Source organism: Vigna unguiculata, chromosome 3 (genome assembly GCF_004118075.2).
Source record: "Vigna unguiculata cultivar IT97K-499-35 chromosome 3, ASM411807v1, whole genome shotgun sequence".
Lineage (NCBI taxonomy): Eukaryota > Viridiplantae > Streptophyta > Magnoliopsida > Fabales > Fabaceae > Vigna > Vigna unguiculata.
Genome location: NC_040281.1, coordinates 61,539,763 through 61,567,635, shown reverse-complemented (window position 1 = coordinate 61,567,635; position 27,873 = coordinate 61,539,763). Strand labels below are relative to the sequence as shown.

The 27,873-nt window shown below is 32.7% G+C and overlaps 3 protein-coding genes across 3 annotated transcripts; 2 read left to right on the top strand and 1 right to left on the bottom strand.

The window, feature by feature from the left end:
* The first annotated feature begins 5,453 nt into the window (after window positions 1–5,453).
* Window positions 5,454–7,549, top strand: LOC114176042 (S-adenosylmethionine synthase-like). Its single transcript, XM_028060946.1, has 2 exons — window positions 5,454–5,570; window positions 6,092–7,549. The coding sequence occupies exon 2, from the start codon at window positions 6,108–6,110 to the stop codon at window positions 7,284–7,286; it is 1,179 nt and encodes a 392-aa protein (XP_027916747.1). The 5' UTR covers window positions 5,454–5,570; window positions 6,092–6,107; the 3' UTR covers window positions 7,287–7,549.
* Window positions 7,550–9,383: 1,834 nt separating this feature from the next.
* Window positions 9,384–11,111, bottom strand: LOC114174938 (glycine cleavage system H protein 2, mitochondrial-like). Its single transcript, XM_028059670.1, has 3 exons — window positions 10,907–11,111; window positions 9,867–10,126; window positions 9,384–9,677 (listed from the first exon to the last, which is right to left on the bottom strand). Exons 1-3 carry the CDS (start codon window positions 10,983–10,985, stop codon window positions 9,552–9,554), a joined length of 465 nt encoding a protein of 154 aa, XP_027915471.1. The 5' UTR covers window positions 10,986–11,111; the 3' UTR covers window positions 9,384–9,551.
* Window positions 11,112–18,038: 6,927 nt separating this feature from the next.
* Window positions 18,039–26,944, top strand: LOC114176971 (pleiotropic drug resistance protein 3-like). The gene is made up of 24 exons (XM_028062173.1): window positions 18,039–18,711; window positions 19,054–19,177; window positions 19,324–19,409; window positions 19,747–19,831; window positions 20,104–20,263; window positions 20,363–20,439; window positions 20,516–20,569; window positions 20,678–20,768; window positions 21,033–21,334; window positions 21,492–21,773; window positions 21,864–22,177; window positions 22,270–22,430; window positions 22,511–22,614; window positions 22,776–22,929; window positions 23,020–23,154; window positions 23,256–23,329; window positions 23,417–23,749; window positions 23,845–24,135; window positions 24,408–24,491; window positions 24,686–24,819; window positions 24,948–25,175; window positions 25,696–25,867; window positions 25,959–26,213; window positions 26,657–26,944. The coding sequence occupies exons 1-24, from the start codon at window positions 18,356–18,358 to the stop codon at window positions 26,921–26,923; spliced, it is 4,323 nt and encodes a 1,440-aa protein (XP_027917974.1). The 5' UTR covers window positions 18,039–18,355; the 3' UTR covers window positions 26,924–26,944.
* Window positions 26,945–27,873: the final 929 nt, after the last annotated feature.

The window sequence follows — 27,873 nt, the reverse complement described above, 5'->3', positions numbered from 1 at the left end:
ATCTTATTTTTATAGTTTAAGTCGGACTGAGTTGACATATTAATGTTTACTATGTGACTTATTTCTTCTGTTATGGTGAAGGAGAGTAAATGAAATCCAAATAAAAGGTGTTTAAAGGTGAATTCAAACTCATTATTTATCTTTTTGTCTAGTCCTGTATTTTGATCAAGTTGACTTTTTAAAACTTGGTATGTTTAAGGTTCAATGACTATCAAAGCCAAAAAATTAAATAATGCAAGGTCTAATTAAAATTAAAATTAAATATGATCATGTTAATTTTAATGTTATGATCCTCCTCAATTTTACAAAAGATAATAATTAATTGTGATAATTGATGAATTCTTACTTCAATCATCATTAACACAGTTTTACTTTATTTAGGTCATAAAACTTTCCATAAGTGTTATATAACTAAAATTTTGATAATTTATTTGAAACACACAAAAACAATGTTAACAAAATAATTAAATAATAAAATAATTTTAAGATTGTTATACTGTTTTTTTCTTCTTTTTAGTTGTTTTTTTTTTTATTTTAACGTTATTAAAAAATAAAATATAATTAAAATAATTAAAAAACAATCTTTTCATAAATTTTTTTTGAAAAAGGTTAAAAATTTCAAAAATATTTTTTCGTTTTGTAAATATTAAAGACTGTATCTGTCAAATATTTCAAACCTTCATATTCTAAGTTTTCACTAAGAGACCTTTAAATATCAGAAAAATATTTTTCTTCCTTCTTTGCTTAGAAATTTTGTGTATAGAAAATAATTGTGGACCTATTTTTGTTTTTAGAAGATTTGTTGTATGAATTTATATTAACATAAATGTTGTAGAGTTAATTATTTCATATTTCAACATAAATATAAAAGATTTAATAATCATTAATTATACCTTAAATGGTACCATTAGGACACTAATTAACATTTTCCTTAATTTTAACACTATAAAATAGGCATTGATTCAGATATTAACTATTGCTGGTTTTATTTTTAAAATATAAGCAAATAAATAATTCATTTTCTACAATATAGTGTCAAAATAGGGCCACCATAACTCTTATTGTCACCGGTTAAGATAATATAGTTTATTTTCTGTGAAAACAAAATATTTTGTTTGGGAATCACATGAATTTTCACATTCCATGCGTTCTAAAGAAATCAATTATAAGAAAAATGAAACATTTTAAAGTACTATCACTTTCCTAATTATTTTTAAAATGATAAAATTACATAAATAGTCTCTCAAGTATTATTTTTTAATAATTTTAAATCCATCATTCAATAATAAATTTGATAGATTTTTCATGTAAAAACCAGACTGATAAAAAAATAATAAAAATTTAATTAATAAATTACTTATTTTTTATATTTTCTTCTACTAAACGGTTTGGTTGAAAAATAAATTTTAAATGGAATTATTTATTGTAATTAAAATAATATTTTACGTTCAAAATTAATTAATAAGTAATGAACCTATACAAATATATTTTTAAACTATAATTTAGTCATATTTTATTTACATTATGCAAATATATATATATATATATATATATATATATATATATATTATCAAAATATGATAATAAATTTGTAGTGCAACTTTTAATTATAAGATTATATAATTAATTGAAAATTTTGGAAAAAGTTAAAATTGTGAATATAAAACATTTATATCATATTTCTTTAATTGTTATTTTTATTGCAAAATATTTAACAATTTTATGTAAATAATATTTTAATTTTTATGTGAAACTAAAATTAGAGTAAGTTGAATTGTATTTGCTTTTTCTTTCTTTTTTATGTTTAGATCGATGGATTATTTAGTGAAAATTTATAATAAACTCAAAGTCAGACACTTATCCATAGAGATGTCAATAGGGTGGGTAACGTATGGATAGGTTTTTCGTAACCTACTCGTTGGATAAATATTTGTCTTGTATCCGTTTTCATATTCGTTATGCGAATATTCACATATTTTTTAATAATTCACAGGTACCCGTAGATATTTAACAAAAAGTTTAAAATATTTAACTACATATTTTAACTATAAATTCACATAAAATACAATATATAACATTCATAAATTTCAACACAAAGTCCAAATAACTCATTTAAATAGTGTTACAAAGAAATTTTTTTTTTTTAAAAACCAATTGGTAAAAAACAACTAATTCAAAATCGATGTGTTAATATTTTAATAATTTTTTTAATTTAAAATTGAATATAGCGGATACATGTATCTACAGGTACGGATATTATAATACTCGTACCCGCCCCGTTAAGATGCTGATATAAAAAAATACCTACATACATTACCCGCAGATATCCATTCACAGTATCAATTTTTTACCTGTTGTAAATTTTATCGACGAATATTCATGTGTATGAATTTTTTTTTTTTGACATCCTTGCCTATGGACACCAGTACAGAAAGAGGATTTGGCCTCGGTTAATTTTGCGTTTCTACCCCGATTTTAGAACCGAAACATATTAAGGTGAGGCAAGAAGGGTCGGTTTATGGTCTCGGGTGTGGACCGAAGTCGTATAGTCGTTTTTCTGCCTCGGGTTGTGTAGTAACCGAGGTCATATGTAACCCAAAACCTCGTGAGTTCACTTCCGGTGTTCACTTCCTCGTCCATGCAAGAAAGATAATCAAATCTTCATACTTTGTTATGTTTTTGTGTTTTGGCATAAAAAAGGAAATGTTGAATATTTGTATCACTGCACATGGCAAGGCGTAGCATGGCAGTTACAGTAGCCGTGGCTACTTGCTATTTGGTGACTTTCAAAAATTGGAACAGAGGGGAAACGAAGAACACATAACCATGTACACCCACATCTTCTTCCTTGTTCTATTATCTGCAACCTGCACACAACAACTTTCATCCTTAACCCATCATGATCGCTTCATTTCACTCTTTTTTTTCTCTCCACCAACAACTCATCCCACACGGTCACCAACAAGCATCATCACCTTCGCCTGCACAAACCTAATAATTTCCAAACTCCCGAAATCAAAACAGAGAGGAAAGAAAAATCGCCGGCGGCATCTCGAATGGTGGTGGTATTGGAAGTGAGCCACGTCGACGCAAGAAGAGGAAGAGGGGAACTCCATGGCAACTGGCGGGATCTGTTTCGGCGTTTTGCACGGTGAGTTTCGTGTGTGGTGGTCGATGGTGGAGCTACTGGTTCGTTGTTGGCTGCTGGTTGTTCAGTTGCATTTCAAATCTGATGCAGTGGTTTGTGCAACTCTGATGATAGCTTGCGAGGTGGAATGACGAAGTGTTGAACTCACGATTTAGGGTTTGATATGCGTTGTGGTTGTTGTTTTTTTCTGAAGGTGCGTGGGTTGTTGGTTTGTGGTGAACCAGTTCACTGTTGCGTTCCCCCTCCAAGACACCACTTCTTCTTCTTCTTCTTTTCACCGGGACCCAGGAGCCAACTCTGCTGCCTCTCGTCCAAGGGTCGCGACAACACCGCCCTCCTCCGTGACGGAGTCCGCCACGTTGATCTCCAACAGACCACTCACAGATCTCTATCATGGAACCAGGCTGGACGGTGCAGCGTGGATGGAGCAAAAAGAGAGAGGCGTGAACAAAGGTACTCAACATAGAAGAGAAAGAACTGTGCAATCGCTATTTTGAAATCCCTAATTTGTCATATGGCCTCGGTTCAATAGCCACCCGAGGCCAAATTACATTCTCCCTGTGGCATTATTGCTTCGGGCCTATAAAACTGAAGCCTATAAGGCTTTTTGACATCGGGTTTTCATTAACTGAAGAAACATCCCATATTCTGCTTCGGGTTTGGGGTGAACCGGGGTAGAAAAGTTGACAATAATTACAAAAAGGCCACCGCACCATTTTATGCTTCGGTTTTATAATAACTGAGGCATATAAAGCGAGCTAAAATCCCAAAACTGTACTAGTGAGACAACACAACAAAACAATTTATTATAACTTTTACTACTTGATGGATTACCAAAATATTTTCCTTTATCTTTGTTAAAAAAATATGTTACAAGGAAATAAGATCGTAAAAACATATAAAGAATAAAAAAATTAAAATACTTTAGTTGAAGAAAAATGAAAAAGAAATAGAAAAAAGATAGACAAAGTAAAAAAATATGAATAAAAATAAGAAAAAATTGTTTTAAAAATCACTAATTTCATGGTAACTATAAATAATATTAAAATATAATATGTAAGTAGGAGATAATTCTTCACAACGATGAATACTAGGCGTAAACTCGATCTCTAAAAGTTAATTTTTCCCCTTTCTTTTTAACCAAACACGTATTACTTTTATGTTTGTCAATTCTCTCACATCTGCTGCCATAAGTTTAGAGTAGAATGGATAAAGTTCTGCTTCCAAACCAGAAAAGTATTCCATATAATAATTTACTCTTTTTTTCAGATTAAACTTTTTTTTAAATACCTAAATAAATTCTTTATAATATTATTTACTCAATTAAATTTATTTACTTTTAAAATATTAAGAATCCAATCTTTTGAAATTTTAATATCATGTGATTCTCTTAACTCTTTTTATTTAAAAAAAGAGTCAAAATTCAACTTTCCAAGAATTGAATTCTATTAAGTTTTTATGACGTGGGATGAGAAACTATATCAGGTTAAAAATTCGACCTTCCGAATACTGAATTATCAAACTAAACATTAAATAAGTATAGTTTGAGAGTTAAAGTCCAAGTGAAATTATATGAGTAATTTACCCACTATATTACTTTTCTCTATTTCTACTCTCTTTTTTTCTATTTTTTCTCTTACTCTAATTGTTTTTCTATTTTTCTCTCCCACAAAATACTTATAAATTTCCCAGTATTTTTCATCCATTCTCAGTTTTCTACCAAACATATTTTTATGAATTTTTTCTATGCATGCTGCAACGAAAAACCTGTGTCATTCATTCTAAAAATTATGTGTCAACAACTACAAAGTTTCTTGAGCAAGAGACTTCTCTCCGCCCAGTCACACTCACAAGACATGCATCTTTTCCTCACCAACCACACTCCATTACTTTTGCTCATAAAATAATAATGCAATTAAAATTCATCATTTATCATTTAACATATGCAATTAACATTTTTTAATACAACCACTACATTCTTCGGAGTAGGAGGCACTGAATTCAGAGTCAAAACCACACAGACAAAGAAAAAGGTGTAACATGTCAATGTCACACTTGCCCAACCTCAAAGGTTGTAGTTGGTAAGCAAGCAATAGGCATGACCCATTTTACCTTCCTCTCTCATTTTTTCAACACAGTCAACGGCTCCGATTCACTCTCACTTCCCATCTCAGCCGTCCACTCAAATGCCACACGACATTCACATGCAAATGGATGAATCTAACCCGTAATGTAATCATGTTACTTAGGGGCTTTTTCGTCATTAACGTTACACCACCCACCCCTTTTCCCTATAAATTCCAACTCAATGCTCTCATTTCAACTCGCAGCGCTTGACTTCAGAGTTGAGACCAAGCCCCACTTAACCACCCTATCGTTAAGATCTCTCTCTCTCTCTCTGTCGGTTCTTCTACCTTTCAAGGTACTCTTCGTTTGCTCTGTTCCTACCTTCTCTTTCTTCTGCATTCTTACACATAGTAGTTATTACCCTTCATCAATTTGGGATCTTCCCCTTCTGGGTCCGTTTGCTTTGGGCTTCTTTTACTGGGTCGATCTCTGTTTCCCCAAATTACGTGTGAACGATACCCTGTTTCTTTTATTTCTGCAGAATACGCGTTAGTCTTTCAGATCTATCCCGAATTCTATGTTAATGGCTTGTAAAAAATATTCACCTTTGTGGGAAGGGGGGGATTTTGGAGCTGCATATTCTTGTGGGGGTGTGTATCTGTTGTTTCTCGCATCTATTATTGTTGGCTAGTGAGATTCGTATAGTGGTCTATCATATCATATGCTTCTGCTAGATCCACTTCTCGTTGGTTAAAGAATAGCACTTGTCTTAAAATTCTCTAAGCTTTTTTCCTTTGCTGAATGTTATGCACGTATTTTGCACCCTTTTGGGAATTTGCATTTGGATTCTAATTGTAGGGTTGTTGTGCTGTGCAGTTTTAAAATTTTGAAGATGGCAGAGACATTTCTGTTTACCTCCGAGTCCGTGAACGAGGGACACCCAGACAAGCTCTGCGACCAAATCTCCGATGCTGTTCTTGACGCCTGCCTTGAGCAAGATCCAGAGAGCAAGGTTGCTTGTGAGACATGCACCAAAACCAACCTGGTCATGGTCTTCGGAGAAATCACCACCAAGGCCAACGTTGACTACGAGAAGATCGTGCGTGACACCTGCAGGAACATCGGCTTCATCTCGGACGATGTGGGACTTGATGCCGACAACTGCAAGGTCCTTGTCAACATTGAGCAGCAGAGTCCTGATATTGCCCAGGGTGTGCATGGCCATCTCACCAAAAGGCCTGAAGAAATCGGTGCCGGCGACCAGGGTCACATGTTTGGCTATGCCACCGACGAGACCCCTGAATTGATGCCGTTGAGCCATGTCCTTGCAACCAAACTTGGGGCTCGTCTCACCGAGGTTCGCAAGAACGGTACCTGCCCTTGGCTCAGGCCTGATGGCAAGACCCAAGTGACTGTTGAGTATTACAATGACAAGGGTGCCATGGTTCCAGTACGTGTCCACACTGTGCTCATCTCCACACAGCATGACGAGACTGTGACAAACGATGAAATTGCTGCTGATCTGAAGGAGCACGTGATAAAGCCTGTGATTCCCGAGAAGTACCTTGATGAGAAGACCATCTTCCACTTGAACCCCTCTGGGCGTTTTGTGATTGGTGGTCCTCATGGTGATGCCGGTCTGACCGGGAGGAAGATCATCATTGACACCTATGGAGGATGGGGTGCTCATGGCGGTGGTGCCTTCTCTGGAAAGGACCCCACCAAGGTTGATAGGAGTGGTGCTTACATTGTGAGGCAGGCTGCTAAGAGCATTGTGGCCAGTGGACTTGCCAGGAGATGCATTGTGCAAGTGTCTTATGCTATCGGTGTGCCTGAGCCTTTGTCTGTTTTCGTTGATACCTATGGAACTGGGAAGATCCATGACAAAGAGATCCTGAACATTGTGAAGGAGAACTTTGACTTCAGACCTGGTATGATTTCCATCAACCTTGATCTGAAGAGGGGTGGGAATAACCGGTTCTTGAAGACTGCTGCATATGGACACTTTGGCAGAGAGGACCCTGATTTCACATGGGAAGTGGTCAAGCCCCTCAAGTGGGAAAAGGCCTAAGCAATTCATTCCACTGCTACGTGCTGGTAGTGTTTTGAGCGTTGCCCTTGTGTTGTGATAAGTAATATTTGTAACTCTTTTCTCTTGCCCTGTGTGTTCTCTCCCCCTCTTATTTTGATTCTTCTATTTTGTATTTTTTACACGATCAAATTATAAAATGTGTTGTGTTTGTATGCCCAACCCAAGTATTTCTTTCAGAGAGAGATCAAGTTAATGTAAGGTTAAATGTTTCTCTCAGATGAACACCGTGTGTTTGAATACTAGCCATGTGAGATTTTGTTTTCCTAGTTAATCCTTAAATACTAAGTAATGACCTGTCTGGATCGTATCGGATCAAATTAAACATAAATCTGAGATCTTCACTATGAGTTGTTTTCGTGGAAGGCACCTCAAATACCTTTCTTCAAAGGTAATTTTGATGCGTATGTTAAGAAGAAGAACAGAGGATCTGGTTTATGAGGGTACTTATAGATGAAAATGGGAATATTATTGCAAGTAGCTATGGATCTTTATCTCCAATTTTGGTGAGCTGAGAAACCAATAAACACGCACTTTGGTGGTATTTTTATAGGACTGCAGGATTTGGTGTAAATGAATGTTTGCTTTTCTTTTTATCTCATGTTAAACGTTCTTGTAATGAAGTGGCAGATTAGTTAGCAATTCTTGCTTTTGAGTTATTGGATAGATATAGAAGAGGTTCCGAATATTCAATAATAATAATAAAAAAAAGTAAATCAGTATTTTATGTCACTTCATTCATAAGCAAAGCTGGTGACAGTTCTCACACACTTAATTGTTGTGGTTGGTTTTCGTTACTTGTCATCATTGCTATTGTTGAGAAAACGAGTTTGAACAGTACGCACATTTCGTATTCCATAGGTACTATTGTCAATGGCCCTATAAAAATGAAGTACCTTTGGTAGGATAGTTTATGGTTCCTGTTTAAGACAGATACAGATTTTACATCTCTTTAGACAAAAAGGAATCTTGGCTTGGCATTCCGTATGAATAATGCTTATCCTCCCAAATTATTATGGACAATTTAAAACATGGTACATCTAGTACAAGGCGTGGATTGTGATATCTTCATTTACGTTGCAGTTCATTTATGTAAACAATTACAACTCTAGTATTCTGTATTTTTTTTTTTCACTGCTTTGGCCAAATAGTATATATACTATTAACAATATTAACTAGTTAAGTCAATTTTTATTATATTTTGATAGCTAAAAGTATGTTATGAGTAATTATTATGTATATTTCTTTAATAATCTAAACTTTAATTTAAAAAAAAAAATCAAGATCTTTTCTAGAAAAAATATCGAGTTAAAAGTGTTAGAGATTTCATAAAACTATAGAAGGTATATGCAGTTGGTATAAGATCTCGATATAATTAAATTACAGAAGGTGTATGCAGTTGATATAAGATCTCTAAGAAAAAGTAATAGTGAGGGAATATATTTTTCTAGGGCAATGGGTTATACTCTTGTGTAAAATTAAGGAATGAGTTCCAATCCTAAATATTCTTACAATCCTTAATAAAAGAATTAAATTTTATGCTGCTGACATAAACCTGAGCTATAATTTTGAAGTGTTTTGATAAGTACCACTTACTTTGCTCACTATTTCTATAGTCGAGCCTTTTCATAGAATCACATCAATTTGAAATTATAAATCACAAGTATCATGCGTGACAAACGCGAGACAAAGCTCCTTTATGACTTCAGAGCAAAGTATTGCCAGTTTGTAACCAACCACATTGAAGTTTTTGTCGCTAATTTTTTGGATGACTCTACAATGATGTTCCACCCACTTTTAATAGATCAACAGCTAAATCACAAGTAAATCTATATTTTCTTTTTCAGATTCAACTTTATATTCTTGTAATAGGATGTATTTTGAACTAGCACTAAGGGTACTTTTCTTCATGCAATATTTGAAAAATGGTGTCTATCATGTGTAAAGAACATGGACCTTGAAATCTCAATCCCATCTTCAACTCTTGGTAACTACACTACAGTCCCATCTTATTTCTCGGACTATCATAGTCATCTAAAAAAATTGGCATGACTTTATAAAGAAAACTAGCAATCAATGTACCACGTTATCAAATTCATATTTCCATTGCAAAGACTGATAAATCATCCCATTGAATCACAAGCTCATGAAAAATAAAAATAGAGCAGTCAAGACGTGACACATGCAGAAAACGGAACAATCCATTCTTAGCTTTCCCAACTAAAACATGATGTACTGAAAAATATCTTAATGTGCATCTTCTTCTTCACAGAATTTGGAGTACCTTTCTGAATCCATCAAGTTGTTTAGTTCACCGCTGTCACTCAGTTCAACTTTAATTATCCATCCATCTTTATAAGGGCTTGAGTTGACCTGCATGAAGAAACGTAGGACAACATTAAAACACTTAGGTGTTGAGAAAAAATAATTCAGTGCAATACTTCTGCATTACATAGGCATATTGATCCAAGATGTGGCAAGTGAAAACTAAAAAGTACAGCAGGGAGAAAAAATAGTTAATGCACATAAACTCAGCAAACACATTTTGTCAATAAAACTCACCAAAGCAGGAGAGCTACTAAGCTCTTCGTTCACTTCAATCACTGTTCCAGAAACAGGAGAGTTAACATCACTAGTTGCCTTCACACTTTCAACTGCACCAAAACTATCTCCTTGTGTGACGGTTGCTCCCACTTCAGGCAATTCAACATACACAACATCACCCAAATGATCTTGGGCATGATCAGTGATGCCAACGGTTGCAGAATTCCCATCAACTTTTACCCATTCGTGGGAATCAGCATACTTCAAATCTTTAACAACTGCAACAAGTATAACATGGAAGAATCCAACAAGGGCAGTTAAGTTAGAGAGATCACCAGAAGTTAGCAAACTATATCTCTGAAATCGTATACACACATGAAATATATTCAATTTTATCCTAGTTTCCATTATACATTTAGTGCCAAAAAAACAACAACTTTTTCCCCCTTCTACAACGTACACACACTATCATTACCAACACCACCCTTCTCATTCTCCAGTTTGATTATTGTATCTATTTGGGCCAGTAAGGCCCACTAGGTTTAGAATGCAACACAATTAGTAGGTGACAGATAATACTGCCATTAAGAATGTGAAACAGTAACAAAAGGTCAAAAACTAATCATAAAAAATTGGAAATTGTATTTTGTTGGTAGGTGGGTGGAGCACTTCCCTTCCCACCACTGCTTAGAAAGCTCCTTGCCATTAAAATATATAGATAGTACAAAGGAAAAAATGAAAAAATAAAAAAGAAGCAATGCCAAGAGAACCGACACATTAAGAGATATCTATTCATGGATGAATCCACACTAAGTGTTAGCATTATGATACATATTATACACAAAAAAACATGTCAAGAAATGTAATGTAATTTGCCAATCCAGAAATTAAGAGAGCCCAAATTTAAACTGAGAGATTGAAGGAAAGACATGTACGAGAAGATCCAGCACATAACAAAAGACATGAGGAGAACAAAATTGTAGGTGATCAATGAAATAGATGAAATGAAAAACAGATGAAATGAGACGAGAGATGGAAACAGAAGGAGGAGTGATGACCATTAGAAAAGGCTCTGTGAGACACAGAGATCCTCAGGTAAGAGGCCGCTCTTGAAGCCCACAATTGTCTGCAAGCCATCTCTCTCTTCTCTTCCTCTGTGTGAGTGTATGTGTCACTTCAATTCTTTTTTCTTCTCATCACTCCAAGACACCCACTTCATTTATATATTCAGGGGTTGGTGAAAGTTTTGATTTTTATTATTCCCTAAAAAAATCCCCATTAATTAATAAAAATAGTTTTGAGTATTTACTTTTTAATCCCTTCATTTTTAAATGTTTAATTCTGTCCCCTACTTTTCTGTACACTAACACCCACCATTAAACCGCTAAAAACCACCCAAAGAACCTCGTTGCTCATGCTCGTTGGGGTCAGCATGGTTCATTTGAACAAAGCTTCTCCATTGAATACTTCTTTTTTTCTTGGTTGCTTGGTTGTGATTCCTGATTCTTGATGGATACATATTATGTATGGAAAACGATTATTTGAAAGGGATGCGAAATGGAGAGAAAACAGAAAAGTAAAAGAAAAACGAACCGTCATCGCCACCAATCCCTCCTGCGATTGAACAAGGAAAAGAAGAGAAAACAATTCAGCCAGCAAAACCAAGAGTAACAATTCACAGTTTAAACTCTTACAAAGAAACCCAGCAGGAATAAGTTTTAACAGTGTTCTTCCCAAAAAAAAAAAAAGGTTTTTTTCAATTAAATTAAGAATTTGGGATTTAAAGAAGAGAAATTTGAGAAATTAAAGACCCAAGAACGGTAATAGCGATGTCACAGTGTCATGTTCATAATCTAGAGAGAAAACGGACAGAGAAGAAAAACGGAGAAAGAGGGTTTGAAGAAAAAGGAAGGGTAAGAACAATCCTGTCTTACCAGCTAATTAAGGTGGTGGTCGAAGGTGGCGGTGGTTAGGAAAACGAAACCCATCCCAGGAAGCAGTTCTGAATGTCTTTGTTTGTGTGAGATTCCAAACAATTGAGATTTTCCGATTCAATTTTCATTTGCAGAAATATTTGGAAGCAAAAGGTATATTCAACAATATCTGTATTCTATGGATACTTTTTTTGCCTTCTCAAATGGTATGAATTAATAAAAGAATGCAAAAGATAATCAGAATAGGTTTTTGCTTAGCTTAGTAATTAAAAGGTACATGTTTTATCTTAGTGATTATCAGAATAGGTTTTTGCTTAACTTTGTTATTTACTTCCAGATGTCTTGTAGAAGCGAAAATTGATAAAAGCAAGAGGAAAATCATGTCTTTGAGTGGATCAGAAGATAAATATTATATATATATATATATATATATATATATATATATATATATATATATATATATTTTTTTTTTTTTTTTTTAAATTTGAAGGTGAAAATAAGTTGATTTATATATAAAGTTTGTGAAAGTGAATAAGTGATTTGATTTTCGAGTTTCTTTTTATTGAATTAAACATTCCAAAAAAGGATTTCGAGATTTAGTTTACTTGGAATTATGAGTTTCGAAAGGATAAATGTAACTTTTCATATCTATAATCCGTAAAAGCACAAGTATTTTGGATTGTGAAATCATCAACAATATTTTTAAACTTTAAACTTCTAAATTATGGAATATTTAAATTATTTCCAAAAAATCGTAGTTGTTATACAATAAAAAGTATGAAGGACATTTTAGAATAAATGAGGTGCTGGAAGAAATTATGTTGGATACAAAAAGCAATAGTTATAAGTAAAGTATATGGTGAAGGGGATTCTTTTTGCAGCCCGTACTTTCCTTGTGCACCCTATGAATGTGCAAATTCCAATTTTGTCCTTGTGTTATTGTGTTGTTTTTGCTAAACACTTGTAGAATTGATTTGTGCTCTTTGCTATCCATGATGGAAGGGTTTACTACAATTTTGCAATGTACTTGGGTGAAAATAGTGAAGCTTAAAGGTAAATAAGAGATTTACATATGGTTTTGAAATTTTTTGAGTTTTTGAATTGATATTTTTTTTTAACTGTGTAATTCATAAGTTTTTCGAATTGTGCATTCTGTAAGTAATAAGTAATGTTTTTAGATTGTGAAATTCAAAATTTAGAAGATTATTGCAAGATTCATGACATAATTTAAAAGTAATGATGAGTCATAAATTATGCAATTTTATAAATTGTGTAATTTGAAAGTCAAAGATACAACTTAACTTCCAAATTATAAAATGTGAAATTAAAATTCACTTTTATAATGTGTAATACACAGGTTAAATTTGTGTAATCTGGAAATCAATTTTGATTTACTGATATCACAAATTGAAAACCACTTTTTTATTTCTATATTTGATTAGTCCATACTTAAGACCGTTTCACTATAACATAGTATCAGTACATTCTTTTGTAATAAATTTTGTAATTATTTTTATCCTGATTTTTTTTAAGGGAAATGAAATCCAAATTTTGGAACAAAATATTAGATTAAGTAGATGCATTGTTTTACATGGATGAAATACTTGGTACTGGGAAATTTGAGGCAGCAAAAAGTTAATTGATCGAAAGAGATGGCGTAAAAACTTTTATTAGTAAAATAATTCATTATTTATGTAAGAATATGTTTTATATAGATATGGAAATGAATTTCGGATTGCACATTCCATAACACATTTTTCATAAATGTAATACATTTTAGACGGTGGAATTTAAAATAAATTTTTGAATTCAATCCATTATAGATTTCAAAACGATGACTTTCATATCTAAAAATTTATTTTGGATTGCACATTTCAAAATTTGTTTAAAAAAAACTTTCAAATTATATAACTTGTAAGTCATTTATAGACTACATAATCAGAAAATACTTGAATAGCATAATGTGGAGTATTGTAGAAATAGAAAAAACAAAATGATAAAATTGAATCTCATAAATTTCAAAAAAAAAACAATGATACATTACAGGATAACAATAATTGAAGACAATGACAATCCAATGGTTTATGTTGATGGGGATGAGAGTGGTAATGGCAACAACCACGAAATACTTGTGAGGTAATAAAACTTTCACAATTGAAACATACTCTCATATTAAGGTATTTATAATGTGAGTTTAGAAATAGGTGATTCGTAAGTGGCCAAATAGTAGCAGAGTGAAACAAAATGTCTAAGAAATTTTGCTAGAAATTTTTTTTTTATAAAAAATAACTCTAATACTATAGTTAGAAGTGAGTTTTAAACCTAACTTAATCTTACAAAATCAACTTATAAAGTCTGATTTGTACCTCATTTATATACTATAAAATTATTTTATCTCTAGTCGAGGTGAGACTTTTAATACGTATAAGCCTAGTGAAAAAAACATTTTTGCCTTTATTGAATAAACAAATAAAACCATACTTTTCCTTCGTCTCCTTCCCACACTCCTCTCGATTTTTTTTTGTCCAAAATAGTATGGTTTCTCTTTTTATTTTGCCACATAGCATAATGTGTCTAATAATATTTACAGCAATAGCACACTTTTGAAATTGGTTCAGAATTTAGTTTTTAGAGAATCGAATCCTAATATTCATTTATGTTGAAAATGACTTGGAAATCAGTTAGAATTCGATTATCGAAAAATCAAATTCTGAACTAATTTTTTTTATTTTTAATTTCCGTTTTATTAATTTTTTTTATTAAAATTAAAAGAAAAAATAAAACTTTTATTTGTTTATTTTTAAATAAAAGGGAAGGAAAAAATATTTTAAAATATAATAAATGATTTAATATTTTGAAATAATTAAATATTTTAAAATATATAATTATATTTTTAAATAAATTAAGTTTTTTATTATTTGACATGCAATATATACATAATTAAAAATTATATTTTAAGAAAATAAAAGAATAAATAATTGATCGAAGATTATTTGTAAAAGTAGAAAAATATTTAATTGTACAATAATTCAAACTAAAAATAATTACTTAAAAAACAGTTAATTATTTAAACTTCACACATCAAATTTTAATATCAAATTTTAACTACAAATCATCAATGCCTAATTTATAAACTTTCAACTACAATAAAATAATAATAAAATCAATTTATTTTACGATATAATTTTACAATCAAATCTTTTTTTCCTTTAACAACTTTTCAATTGATTATTTATTCCTCTATTTTGAACATATAATTTTTAATAATCTATATATTACATTTCAAATAATAATAAACTTAATTTATTTCAAAATATAATTATATATTTTTCAATATTTAATTGTTTCAAAGAATTACATCAATTACCATTAACAATTATTAAATTAATTTATTATAATTTTTACCATTAATTTTTTTCCCTTTTCCTGTAAATAAAATAAAACTAAACAAATAAAAAAATATAAATTTTAGCTTTCTCTTCAATTTAAAAAAACCAAAATTAAAGAAAAAATATCCAGGTCAGGTTTTCGAGAATCAATTCTAACTGATTTTGGGACAATTTAAGAAAAAAAAGATAGGAATTCGGTTTTCGAAAACAGAATTCTAACCCATTTTCAAGTGTGTAGAAAAAAATTGTAGTCCTCTCCCATAACAAGAATCACATACTTGTAATGGTATTTATCTAATACTAACTGTTTTATTCATTAGGTTTGACATTGTAATGTATAACGAACCAAAGACAAAGATATATTGTATATAAACCATGACCATGTTGTAAAATGGATTTTATATTGACCTCCGTTTAAAGTGAAGGAGAAAAAAATTGCATGCGTCTTTAACTTACCTTTTTTCTTCTTATTATTATAAGCAATGAGTCAAATTCTTATATTAAAAAGTTAACAATGATAAACATGTTTTTGCATTGGATTTTAAGTAAGTCTTTTACGGGTGAAAATTTAAATATGATATAAAGTTTTACATTCAATTAAAATAACAAAAAATTGAATAGCACAGAAAGAAAACTTATAAATTTGTTGGAGAGTTAAATTATATATTAGATAGAAATTAAAAAAATGAAATACCAATAAGAATGAAAATTCACAAATTTATTATTTTGAAAGAACTGTAAAACGAGAATGATATCAATTTCTTAATGTGATTACGTGATTAAATTTAGATTTATGTTATAGATATAATAAAATCTATTTTAAGATTTTAAGTTAGAAGTGTCGTGATTTATTTTATATTTTTTGAAAATAAAATCGTAAGACCTTATTTTAAGTATATTTCTTAATTAGCACATGTTGTGTGTGGTAATATTGTAGTAAATTAAAATGACTGTGTCTGCAACAAGTTGTGATTAGAAAAATAAGAAAGTTCCAAAAGAAACTGCTGGGCCATGCATGCACCCACTGCTGGAGGCTGCAAGATACTCACTGGAGCTGCACATTTTTGTTGTTGGTATGTTCAAAATATTGTTATTTTAGTTAACACTTTACAGTTTGAAATTAATTTATTTTATTTTAATTTTTTTAATTATGATTTTGAAAACTATGAAATTGGTTTAAAGCGTATTTTGAGATTCAATTATTAAAAAACGATAACAGAAATGATGGCGGATCAGGACGAAGCCAAATAAATAAAATAATTGGATACATAGCGTTGGAAAAGTCAGAGTTAGTTATGGTGTTGGCCAATGCGAATGATAAATAAAGTGAAAAATTATTTTAAATTTTATTTGTAAAATATTTTATTTATGTGCCACTAAAAGCATAATATATTTTTAGAAAAAAGAAATCACTAAATGATGATATATTATTTTATTTGAAAATGACAGGTAACAACGAAGCAACATTTGAAGACAGACACACTGCATGTGATTTTTCACATTGCAGGTACTATGTTAGTCCAGCAAATTCTTCAATATAGATGACTCAAACCTTTGAAAAAATAATAATAACTCTCCATTTTCAGAATATTTTATTCAATAAGCCGCCATTGAACTTTGAAAGTCTACATGCATCATCATCATCACAATTAGTTATTCAACAAATTCATGCTGAGATTTACTTCAATCTCATCGAGTTTAATTCAAATTTGATCTTTTCTTGAACCAAAACTCCTATATTTTTTCTTAAAAATCACTTTTTTCTTAGGCTCATAAGTCATAAATTGATGTTAATAATATAAAATTGTAGGGTTTTTTCCTTGCACTTTCCTAGTCCACTTTATGAAATACCCATGGCTCCACCCTAGTAAAAAATGGACAAGTGTGCTTACATAGATAAGCTAATGCAATGAACGTTGAAAAAGACTCAAGATAACTTTTAATATTTAATAATAAACAAGATAAAAGTGCTTACGGGAGAGACAAATGTGGGTACTTATGTTTGAAAATTTTGCCCATTAGAAAAGTAAAATTTAGTTAAGCTAAGGAATTTTTTTATTACTAAACAAAAAGTAAAATGAGTTTTTCATAAATTAAATCTAGTTTTTGCAAAAATTAAAAGAAGTTACATAAGAGAATTTCACAAATAAATTGATTTTAATATATGAAAACTTATTTGAAGACATCCATGCTTGAAAAAGGTGAAGTTTTTGTTTCTTTGACATAAAATTGTTATAATTTTTTTTAGAACCTTTTAGTTTGTTTAATTTAGTTCTCGGGATTTTAGAAGATTCAATTTGGTATTTTTAGTTTTTAAAGTGGATCAATTTAGTATCATAATGAATACATTTGATAAAGTAAACATCAACAAAGAAACTAAAATGATGTTAACTACACAAACCAATCAATCTAATTAACAACTTCATCCATATTTCTGTTACACAATAACACCTCACGAGTATACAAACGGCATTGACGGAAATGTAATTGAAAGTATTAAACTGAACCACTCTAAAAAATAAAGATACTAAATTGAATCTTATAAAAGTTCGGAGACCAAATTGAACCTTAAAAAAATTGGAGAATTAAATTAAATCAACTCAAAAAATTTGGATACTAAATAAATAATTATACCTTTTTTTTTTTTAACATAGTAGTAAATCTCAGAAGTGTGGGGTGAAGTAGATAGTTTAATCTAAAAGATACGTCAACCGTTAGCAGTAATCACTTTTGCAGTGACTGCTACCTTTGAATCAAAGAAAACAACATGTTATTACAATATGAACTAAAAAACTGGTTTTATGGGAAAAACAATCTCCACAAGGACTTTCTCTGTGCTGGTCAATGATGAAGGAGGGGATTATAAAATAATAACTAAATGAAAGAGAGAGGAACCAAATAAAAGAAGCAAAACAACCATTGTTTGGTGTTGTAGATGTAACAAAACAGCTCTCTTCCTGCGATTGAATGAACCTTGACAATCATATGACCAGATTGGATTTGTTTCCCAATCAAGGGACCACAGAAGAGGTGGCTGCTATAGGATCTTCTTCACAAATGGTTTCCCAATTTTAAAGGAGAAAGACACAGTGGTTTTTTTTTCTGTGTGAAGGCTTGAGGAGATTGAGGTTTAACAGCTCCAGTAGTAGCTGCTTCAGAAAGCCCCCAGTTGAACAGAATTTCAATGGAGTTAACTCCAAGAGGAAGGACTCAGGGCCATGTGTTGACCTTTGAGAGAGATGCAGATTCCTTTGTGGAGGAAGACAAGGAGCTTCAGTCCAAGTGGGCTTCCATAGAGAAGCTACCAACTTTCAAAAGGATTAAGACTTCTTTTGTTGATATCACTCAGGAGGACAGTACAAGCCGCAGCGCCAGAGAAACAGTGGAAAAGTTTGGAGCTTGGAGAAGCAGCAGCAAAAGGGTGGTTGATGTTACCAAGCTTGGAGCAGTGGAAAAGCGTTTGTTCATTGACAGGCTCATAAAGCACATTGAGAATGATAACCTCCAATTGCTGCAGAAACTAAGAGAAAGGATGGACAGGTATATTTACACTTGCTTTGATTCATCAAACTGTAAAACATGTTCCTAGTGTTGTCACAAACAGAATAAGTGTAACATTCTGTCAGAGTAATTGGTATGGACCCAATTGCTGCAAAATAGGATAGCTTTTGACCTATTTTCGAAGTTCTATTCGGTGTTCGAAACTTCCTTTTTGTTTCCCCCCCATTCTACTTGCTTGTTACTTTTGTTTCAGTTTCACACTTTGCATACTTCTGATCACTGGGATCACTTTGCATCATCAGTTAAATGAAGGAACGGGGAATGGTGTACAAGTTGATGTTGGTACTTTATTTCAAGAATTGACATATTGGTTGTTTTCAGAGTCAATGTGAAGTTACCTACTGTGGAGATCAGGTACAAGAACCTGAGTGTAGGAGCAGAATGTGAGGTTGTTCAAGGGAAGGCACTCCCAACTCTATGGAACTCTTTTTCTAGCTCACTTTCTGTAAGCATGCTTCCTCCTTGAACCTAATCAGGTCACTAAGAAACCGAATTATATATAAAGCAATATTAAGAAACACAAGCTAAGAAGAACAAAGAAATGTTTACATTTGTTCATCATAAAATAACCTGAATTTATCCTTTGAACAGGGTTTCATGAAGACTATATCGTGTAATTCTCAAGGAGCAGAGATAAGCATCCTGAATGATGTGAGTGGCATCATTAAGCCATCAAGGTAAGTGAATATGTTATATGCCTATGTTGTTTTAAAATGCCAGGTAGCTTAGAAATACTAACAATGCACTTGAAACTCACACGACTTAACTGGTTCCTCACCAATTTCAAATTACTGTAAAGAGTGTATTGCTTAGCACTTACTGTTTTTCTGCCATTTACTGACAAAAGTGTGCACATGAATGTGTGCTCAAGCACATGTTTTCTGTCTTTCTGAATTCAGTCCCTTAAAATTCACTAGTACATTAAGCTTGTATCGTATTGAGACCACAAATATTATAAAGCTTACAATAAAAGGGGCTAAATTGCTAAACTTTCAAAGATGTTTTTATATGCAGGCTTACTCTTCTTCTTGGTCCACCAGGCTGTGGGAAAACAACCCTGTTAAAGGCACTGGCTGGAAAACTAGAGCAATCTCTCAAGGTACGTATTTTAAACACACAATAACAGATTGAAGTTATCAGATAAAATCATTTAGTTCAAGTACCTTTTTGTGTCTGAGTTCTCATAATCATGTAGCAATCATGTTTGAGCATAACATAGACTAAGGAATATGCTTAGGAGTGCCATTACTGTTACTTCATCCTTGATGGAATTCTAAAAAGTCTTTCAAAAACTAATATAAGGAACAAAGCCAGTAGAATTCTCCTATACTGCAATCCCTGTGATATTCTACTGCTTTTACTTATATTCAGGTTTCTGGAGAAATCTCTTACAATGGTTACAAGCTAGATGAATTTGTTCCTCAAAAAACATCAGCTTACATAAGCCAGTATGACCTGCACGTTCCAGAGATGACTGTGAGAGAAACAATTGACTTTTCGGCTCGCTGTCAGGGAGTTGGAAGCAGAGCCGGTGATGCTTCTTACTTGCTCAATCCAAGATTATTCCACAAAATTGTAATTAGTACGTTACCATTAGACATTCATATATAATATATCATCTGCATTGCAGATATAGTGGCTGAAATCACCAGGAGGGAAAAAGAAGAAGGAATCATCCCTGACTCAGATATTGATACCTATATGAAGGTAGTTTTAGCATAGACAATTAATGACAAAATTACCAAACGACCAGTTGACAAAGAAAATAACAAGACTTTTGCAGGCAATTTCAGTTGAAGGACAAAGTGAAAATCTTCAAACAGAATATGTTTTAAAGGTACATCTGGTTCTAGCGGAACCGAGTTAGAGTACATAATTTTTCAACGGCTCATTTAAGATGTTTCTGTCCTTTTTGACATGTGAATACAAACTTCTGATATCCCAGATTCTCGGACTGGATATGTGTGCTGACATATTGGTAGGTGATGCACTAGAAAGAGGCATTTCAGGTGGACAGAAGAAAAGACTAACGACAGGTATCTGGAATGATAAATCATGTTTTATATGTCACATTGTTATAGTTGAAAAAAAACTCAGAACTCAAAATTCTTCTTTTAACTATAAGAAATCGTAATGGCTAAAGGATATATTAAATGCCTCACCTCTTTGCCAGACCAATGACTCTGATAAATTGAGGGCTAATGGAACCTTCTGCTTAGGCAGCAAATAAACCAGTTGTTCTTCTTCTACATATTCTGCCCCCTAATGCATCTCTTTGTTTTTTCAAAATCCTATGACAGGAGAGATGATCGTGGGTCCTATAAAAGCTCTCTTTATGGATGAAATATCAACTGGCTTGGACAGTTCCACAACCTTTCAAATAGTTACATGTCTGCAGCAATTGGTGCATATCACAGATGCAACTGCAGTACTTTCACTGCTTCAACCAGCACCGGAAACTTATGAATTGTTTGATGATCTTATACTGATGGCTGAGGGTAAAATAGTATACCACGGACCCCGCAGTCAAGCACTCCAATTTTTTAAGGATTGTGGTTTCTGGTGTCCTGAGAGAAAAGGAGTTGCAGACTTTCTTCAAGAGGTGAGATAACAAATGCCATCCTCTCCCCTTTTCCTTTGGTGCCATAGGAAGTACTTAGCTACCACTGAGCCAAAGCACAAGTGAATTTTTCTTCTTGTTTAATCCACTTTATCCTCGTATTACAGCCTCACAAGTGATAAATTTCAACTATGTACAGGTAATCTCTAAGAAGGATCAAAGGCAATACTGGTACCGCACAGATATTCCTTATAGATATATTTCAGTGGATGAGTTCGCTCAAATATTCATATCAAGTTATTGGGGAAGAATGTTAAATGATGAGCTCTCACAGCCAAACGATAAATCTGAATCCCATAAAAACGCTTTATCATTTAGCAAGTACTCTCTGGGAAAATGGGATTTGTTCAAAGCTTGTATGAAAAGGGAGATTCTCCTCATGAAACGAAATTCATTTATCTATGTGTTTAAAACTGCACAGGTTGGTATCAAGTTCAACTCAGCTAAGTGACACCTGAATGCTTCAATCAGTTACTTTGATCTTACTTTGTTTCCCTTTCACATTTTGCAGCTTACAATCACTGCAATCATAACAATGACAGTGTTCTTACGCACTCAGAGGGCTGTGGACTTGATAGGTGCAAATTATTTATTGGGTTCATTATACTACACTCTTGTCCGCCTCATGACTAATGGAGTTGCAGAATTGATCATGACTATTGCTAGACTCCCTGTTGTTGATAAGCAGACAGAATTCTATCTCTATCCAGCTTGGGCCTACTGCCTTCCCTCTGCCATTCTAAAGATTCCATTTTCAGTACTTGATTCTATTGTTTGGACATCAATGACATATTATGTTATAGGCTACAGCCCTGAAATAACAAGGTAAGTACTTTGTTTAATTTCATGCATACACAAAATACCATGCTTTTCTTTTACTTTGCAACTTTTTCTTATCTCTTATCTTATGTGATCAGGTTCCTCCGCCAGTTTCTTTTGCTTGTTACTTTGCATATGTCATCCACCTCCATGTGTCGTTGCCTTGCTTCAGTTTTCAAAACTGATGTTGCAGCTACAACTATTGGTTCCTTGGTCCTAGTACTCATGTTTTTGTTTGGAGGCTTTATTCTTCCTCGGTGTAAGCAATTTTATAGTCTCCATCTGTGAGTTGTATTAATTTGAAAGTTTCTCATTTCTCATAGAGTTTATTCACTGCAGCATCACTTCCACGGTGGTTGAGGTGGGGATTTTGGCTTTCTCCAATGTCATATGGGGAAATTGGAATAACACTAAATGAATTTAACGCTCCTCGCTGGCAAAAGGTATCTTCTAAGATAGTTATTATTCAGCTTCATGATAGGTCTCACAGTATATATATATATATATATATATATATATATATATATATATATATATATATATATATATATATATATACACATGTGCGTATGTATGTATAAATTGCTTTCCTTTTTATTTGCAGATCCAAGAGGGAAATATCACTGTAGGGAAGGAGGTTCTTAGAAGTCACGGTTTAGACTTTGACAGCAATTTCTATTGGATATCAGTTGGAGCCCTACTTGGTTTAACCATACTGTTTGATTTTGGATTCGTCTTGGCATTAACATATATAAAACGTAAGTCTTATCTTTGTTAATACAAGGAAAAGAATAAAACAGTTACTTGTTTTTTGTTCAATCCATTGACTTCATGGGAAATGTATTCAGAGCCTAAGATGTCTCGAGCTTTAGTCTCAAAAAATAAGCTCTCTCAACAAAAGGAACAAGAAAAAAGCGATGGTGTGGAACTGAAGTCAGTTACTGTTGATATTAGCCGCACACCAAGGGGAAATCAAAGCACAGGTGAATAAAGCTTCCATGATAAATTATCTCAAACAAGTGTTCTTTCTTTCAAGAAAAAATAATAAGGAATTTTGGTTTCTTTTAAATGTTTGTTCATGCAGGGAAAATGGTCCTTCCCTTTGAGCCATTAGCAATATCATTTAAGGATGTTCAGTATTTTGTTGATATTCCTCCGGTAATAAGCATACTTATCTTGTTTCCCAGGATTTCATGCTGTTGACTATGTTGTCAATTGAGATTTTAACTTTGTCATTCTGAGCAGGAGATGAAAAAACATGGTTCCGAAGAGAAAAGGCTACAATTGCTCCGTGATATCACTGGAGCTTTTAGGCCAGGAGTTCTCACTGCACTGATGGGGGTCAGTGGAGCAGGGAAGACAACTCTGATGGATGTTCTTTCCGGAAGAAAAACTGGAGGCACCATTGAAGGAGAAATAAGAATTGCAGGATACCCTAAAGTGCAAAAGACATTTGAAAGAGTTTCAGGCTACTGTGAGCAGAATGACATACATTCTCCATATATAACCATTGAAGAATCTGTCAAATACTCAGCTTGGTTGCGGTTGCCACCAGAAATTGATTCAGCCACAAAAGGGGTATGGTGTCCTTATCACTTGCACCATGGCTTTTTTTTCCTAAATAACAGATGCACTTTATAACTTTATAAATTCTATGTATATCAACTGAACAGAAATTTGTTGAAGAAGTCCTTGAAACAATTGAACTTGACAATGTAAAAGATTGCTTAGTTGGCGTACCTGGCCAAAGTGGCTTATCTACCGAGCAACGCAAAAGACTAACCATTGCAGTGGAGCTTGTTTCCAATCCATCAATAATATTTATGGATGAACCTACATCTGGTTTGGATGCTCGAGCAGCTGCAGTTGTTATGCGTGCAGTGAAGAATGTTGTCGCAACCGGCAGAACCACCGTTTGCACTATACACCAACCAAGCATCGACATATTTGAGACTTTTGATGAGGTAGTCCAAAGTGCATTCTGTTGTCAAAGCAAGATGGTGTATTTGATGTAGTGTAAAACATACAAATAAATCAGTGTATTCATCTCTCTCGGTGATTTAGTAAATATCTTGATTTCTTGCTTCTAGAAATGGAAGTACGTGGCATGAAACAAAATTTGATTTCCCCTTCTTTGCAAATCTAGAAATAAAATGGATGATATTACCTTCTCTGTCATATTTGACAAGGATAATATACAGGCCAGGGACTAAAAATGAGTTAATTTTTCATGCAGTTGATTCTAATGAAATCTGGAGGACAGATTATTTATAGTGGAATGCTAGGCCATCATTCAAGTAGACTGATTGAATATTTTCAGGTATGCTCAAACCAACAGCAAAGTAGATAGCATTTTAGATTCTGGTTGGATCAATTATCATCTTATTTTCTTGCAATGGTCTCAAATATGTTAAGTGACTAAATTAAAATTGCCCATTTGGGGAGTGTGTACCTTTGCCTCTCCTTCATCTAAACTGTTAAAATTTGTAGCTAAGTAATTTCTCTGTCCATCAGAATATACCTGGGGTGCCAAAGATCATGGACAATTATAATCCTGCAACCTGGATGTTGGAAGCTACCTCTGCATCTGTAGAAGCAGACCTTAAAATAGATTTTGCTCAAATATATAAGGAGTCACACCTTTACCAGTGAGCATCCAATTGGCTTTTATTCATTTTACAAATTTTTTTAAGCTTTTGTTTTCAGTCGTAATGGTAATGATCATAAATTTCAAAATCACTTATCCCAAATTTCGAATTACTGTTTCTGTTTCTAGGGATACCCTTGAAGTGGTGAGAGTGTTAAGTGAACCAGCACCCGGTTCAAGAGACTTACACTTCTCAACTCGTTTCCCACAAAATAGCTTGGGACAGTTCATGGCATGCCTATGGAAGCAACACTTATCCTATTGGAGAAGTCCTGAGTACAACTTAACACGTTTCATATTCATGATTGTTTGTGCAATAATATTTGGAGCAGTATTTTGGCAGAAAGGGAATGAAATGTAAGTTTGTTTTCATATACTTCTAATTTGTCCTGAAAATAAACTCATTTGTTTTATCTGCAAAAAGAAATATGTATGTTAAAGGAATCTCCACAACCTCAAACTCCAGATAGTGAAGACACAACATGTTATCCTTACACTTCATTTTTCCAACATATGGACTAAAGTTGAAAGGAGATGACTAAATTAAAATATCTGAGGTTCTTCTACTTTTGATAAGTTATTTGTCAACAGAGAAAAGTCGACATCCATAAACTAATAATTTCAGCATCTTCATTGTGATAACTACAGAGAAAAACAAGTGAATTACTCAACCAAGTTTCATGAATAGCATGTCTTTTATAAAAGCATAAAACAATATATATGTTTGCGTCAAGTCATATTAGGCGCAATCAACAGAAGACATTCTTAAACTGTGAATTTTATGATGTGGAAAACTTCCTGTTTGCATGGTTCTAGTGTAGTGCTAAACTTGAAATTGTACAGATGAATGTTCTGACATATACTTCTTTTGTTGAAGAAACAATCAGCAGGATTTGTTCAACGTACTTGGATCCATGTATATTGCTGTAATATTTTTGGGTATAAATTACTGCTCAACAATTCTGCCATATGTGGCTACTGAGCGTGCTGTCTTGTACCGAGAAAAATTTGCTGGCATGTATTCTTCCACTGCTTATTCATTTGCACAGGTTTGTAGTTGTATCAAACAAATTCAAGTTGTACTTATTTGGTAGGAAAAATGGATGTTATCAACTCAGTAATATTCTTTTCTTATTGTAGGTGGCTATTGAAATACCATATATCTTAGTGCAATCAATTTTATATGTGGCTATCACATATCCAATGATAGGTTTCCATTGGTCAGTTCAGAAAGTATTTTGGTACTTCTATACCACATTCTGTACATTTTTGTACTTTGTATATCTTGGAATGATGGTAATGTCGATGAGCTCCAATCTCGACATAGCTTCTGTATTGTCAACTGCAATCTACACCATATTCAATCTCTTTTCTGGATACCTCATGCCAGGACCGGTAAGTCTTCTGTATCTACCAAATCTTCTTTATGATAATTTAACATTTATGGCATTATAAGGGCTTGAATTTGTACCTTAATTATACTTGCATCCAAAATAATTTTGAGGGAATTTGGATCCACAGTTTCTGAGTAATCCAATCCAACCCAAAATGCTTACTTTTAAAGGTGAATTTTATCCTTTTCCAAAATGTAATTCATTCCATTGTTGAAGGATCACACTCACTGCCTATAACCATACAACTTTCACAGATAATAATCATTTGTTGAATATTTCTTTAGAGCATTCTGCGCAACAGAATCACAGCTGCATCTTTGAATTATATCAGTAACTTAATACATGCACTTGACTGGGGGAGCTGAATGTCCATAATCCATGCCAATAAGTACAATACAAGATGCTTTGAAGCCTTAGATATTAACCATGTTTCATAATATGCAGAAAATTCCTAAATGGTGGGTTTGGTGCTACTGGATTTGTCCTACTGCTTGGTCCTTGAATGGTCTCCTAACTTCACAATATGGAGATTTGGAGCAGGAGGTAACCGTCTTTGGGAAGCGCCAACCAGTTGGTTCCTTTTTAAGAGATTACTATGGTTTCCGGCATGACAGATTAAGCATTGTGGCTGTGGTGCTCATTGCTTACCCAATTGTTTATGCTTCTCTGTTTGCCTATTTCATAAAGAAAATGAATTACCAAAAGAGATAAGACAGAAACACAGACACAGACACATATTTGGTTCTTCTGCAGTGTGGTGACTTCAATTTTCATGTATAGAAATATAGAAACATGTGGTTACATAGATTAGCGAGATGTCTACAGCAATATATTCTCATATGTACCATGTAATGTTCAAATTTGTTTTATAGTTTAATGTTGGTTATGTAGATCCCTGCAGAAAGTGTTGGAAAACGAAGAATGGTGAAAAGAAGTTCTATATTGAACCTTTCTACCAGGGGCTTACAAACACATATGACAACAAGTGAAAGTGGTATGGGTTTATGGGGCATATTTTTTCAAGAAAAGCTAGTTATGTAGTAATAAATAATATTCAAGTTGTACAAGTTAAAATAACACTTTTTAATTAGTAGAAAATTGAGGACTTAGAAAACTCTCTGTATCTATAAAATCTATATATATTTATTTCGATTTACTTCCCTTTAACTTTTATTATTGTTTATATCCCTGTTAAGTTTTGTTTTCACTTTAGTTATGGATGCCAAATCAAGATGGAGTAATGACCTGACTAGAAAAAATTAGGTAACAAACTGGTTTTTTTAATAATAGAGATTAAAATGAAAATCTTTTAATATAAGAGGAACTTATATAAAAAAATATAATTTTATATGGATTGAAATAATAAGGTGAGAGAGGAAATATTCTTTTATAAAGATTCAGCAGAAATAAAAAACTTAAAAACCACTAAGAGTGAAAAACTACCAACGTGAAAAGAGAAACCATAATGCTTCCTCCTCTCTTGAATATTAAAAAGTTACGTCTTTTAGTGCGTGTCAATTATAAATAAATTTAACTTTATTTAATGAAACTATATTTAAAAATTCATTTATTAAACAAGATTTTATTTCAATAGCTCTCCTTTATTTTTTTATGTCAAGTTTCAATGAAAAATAATTTTAAAAATACTTATTTTTAAATAA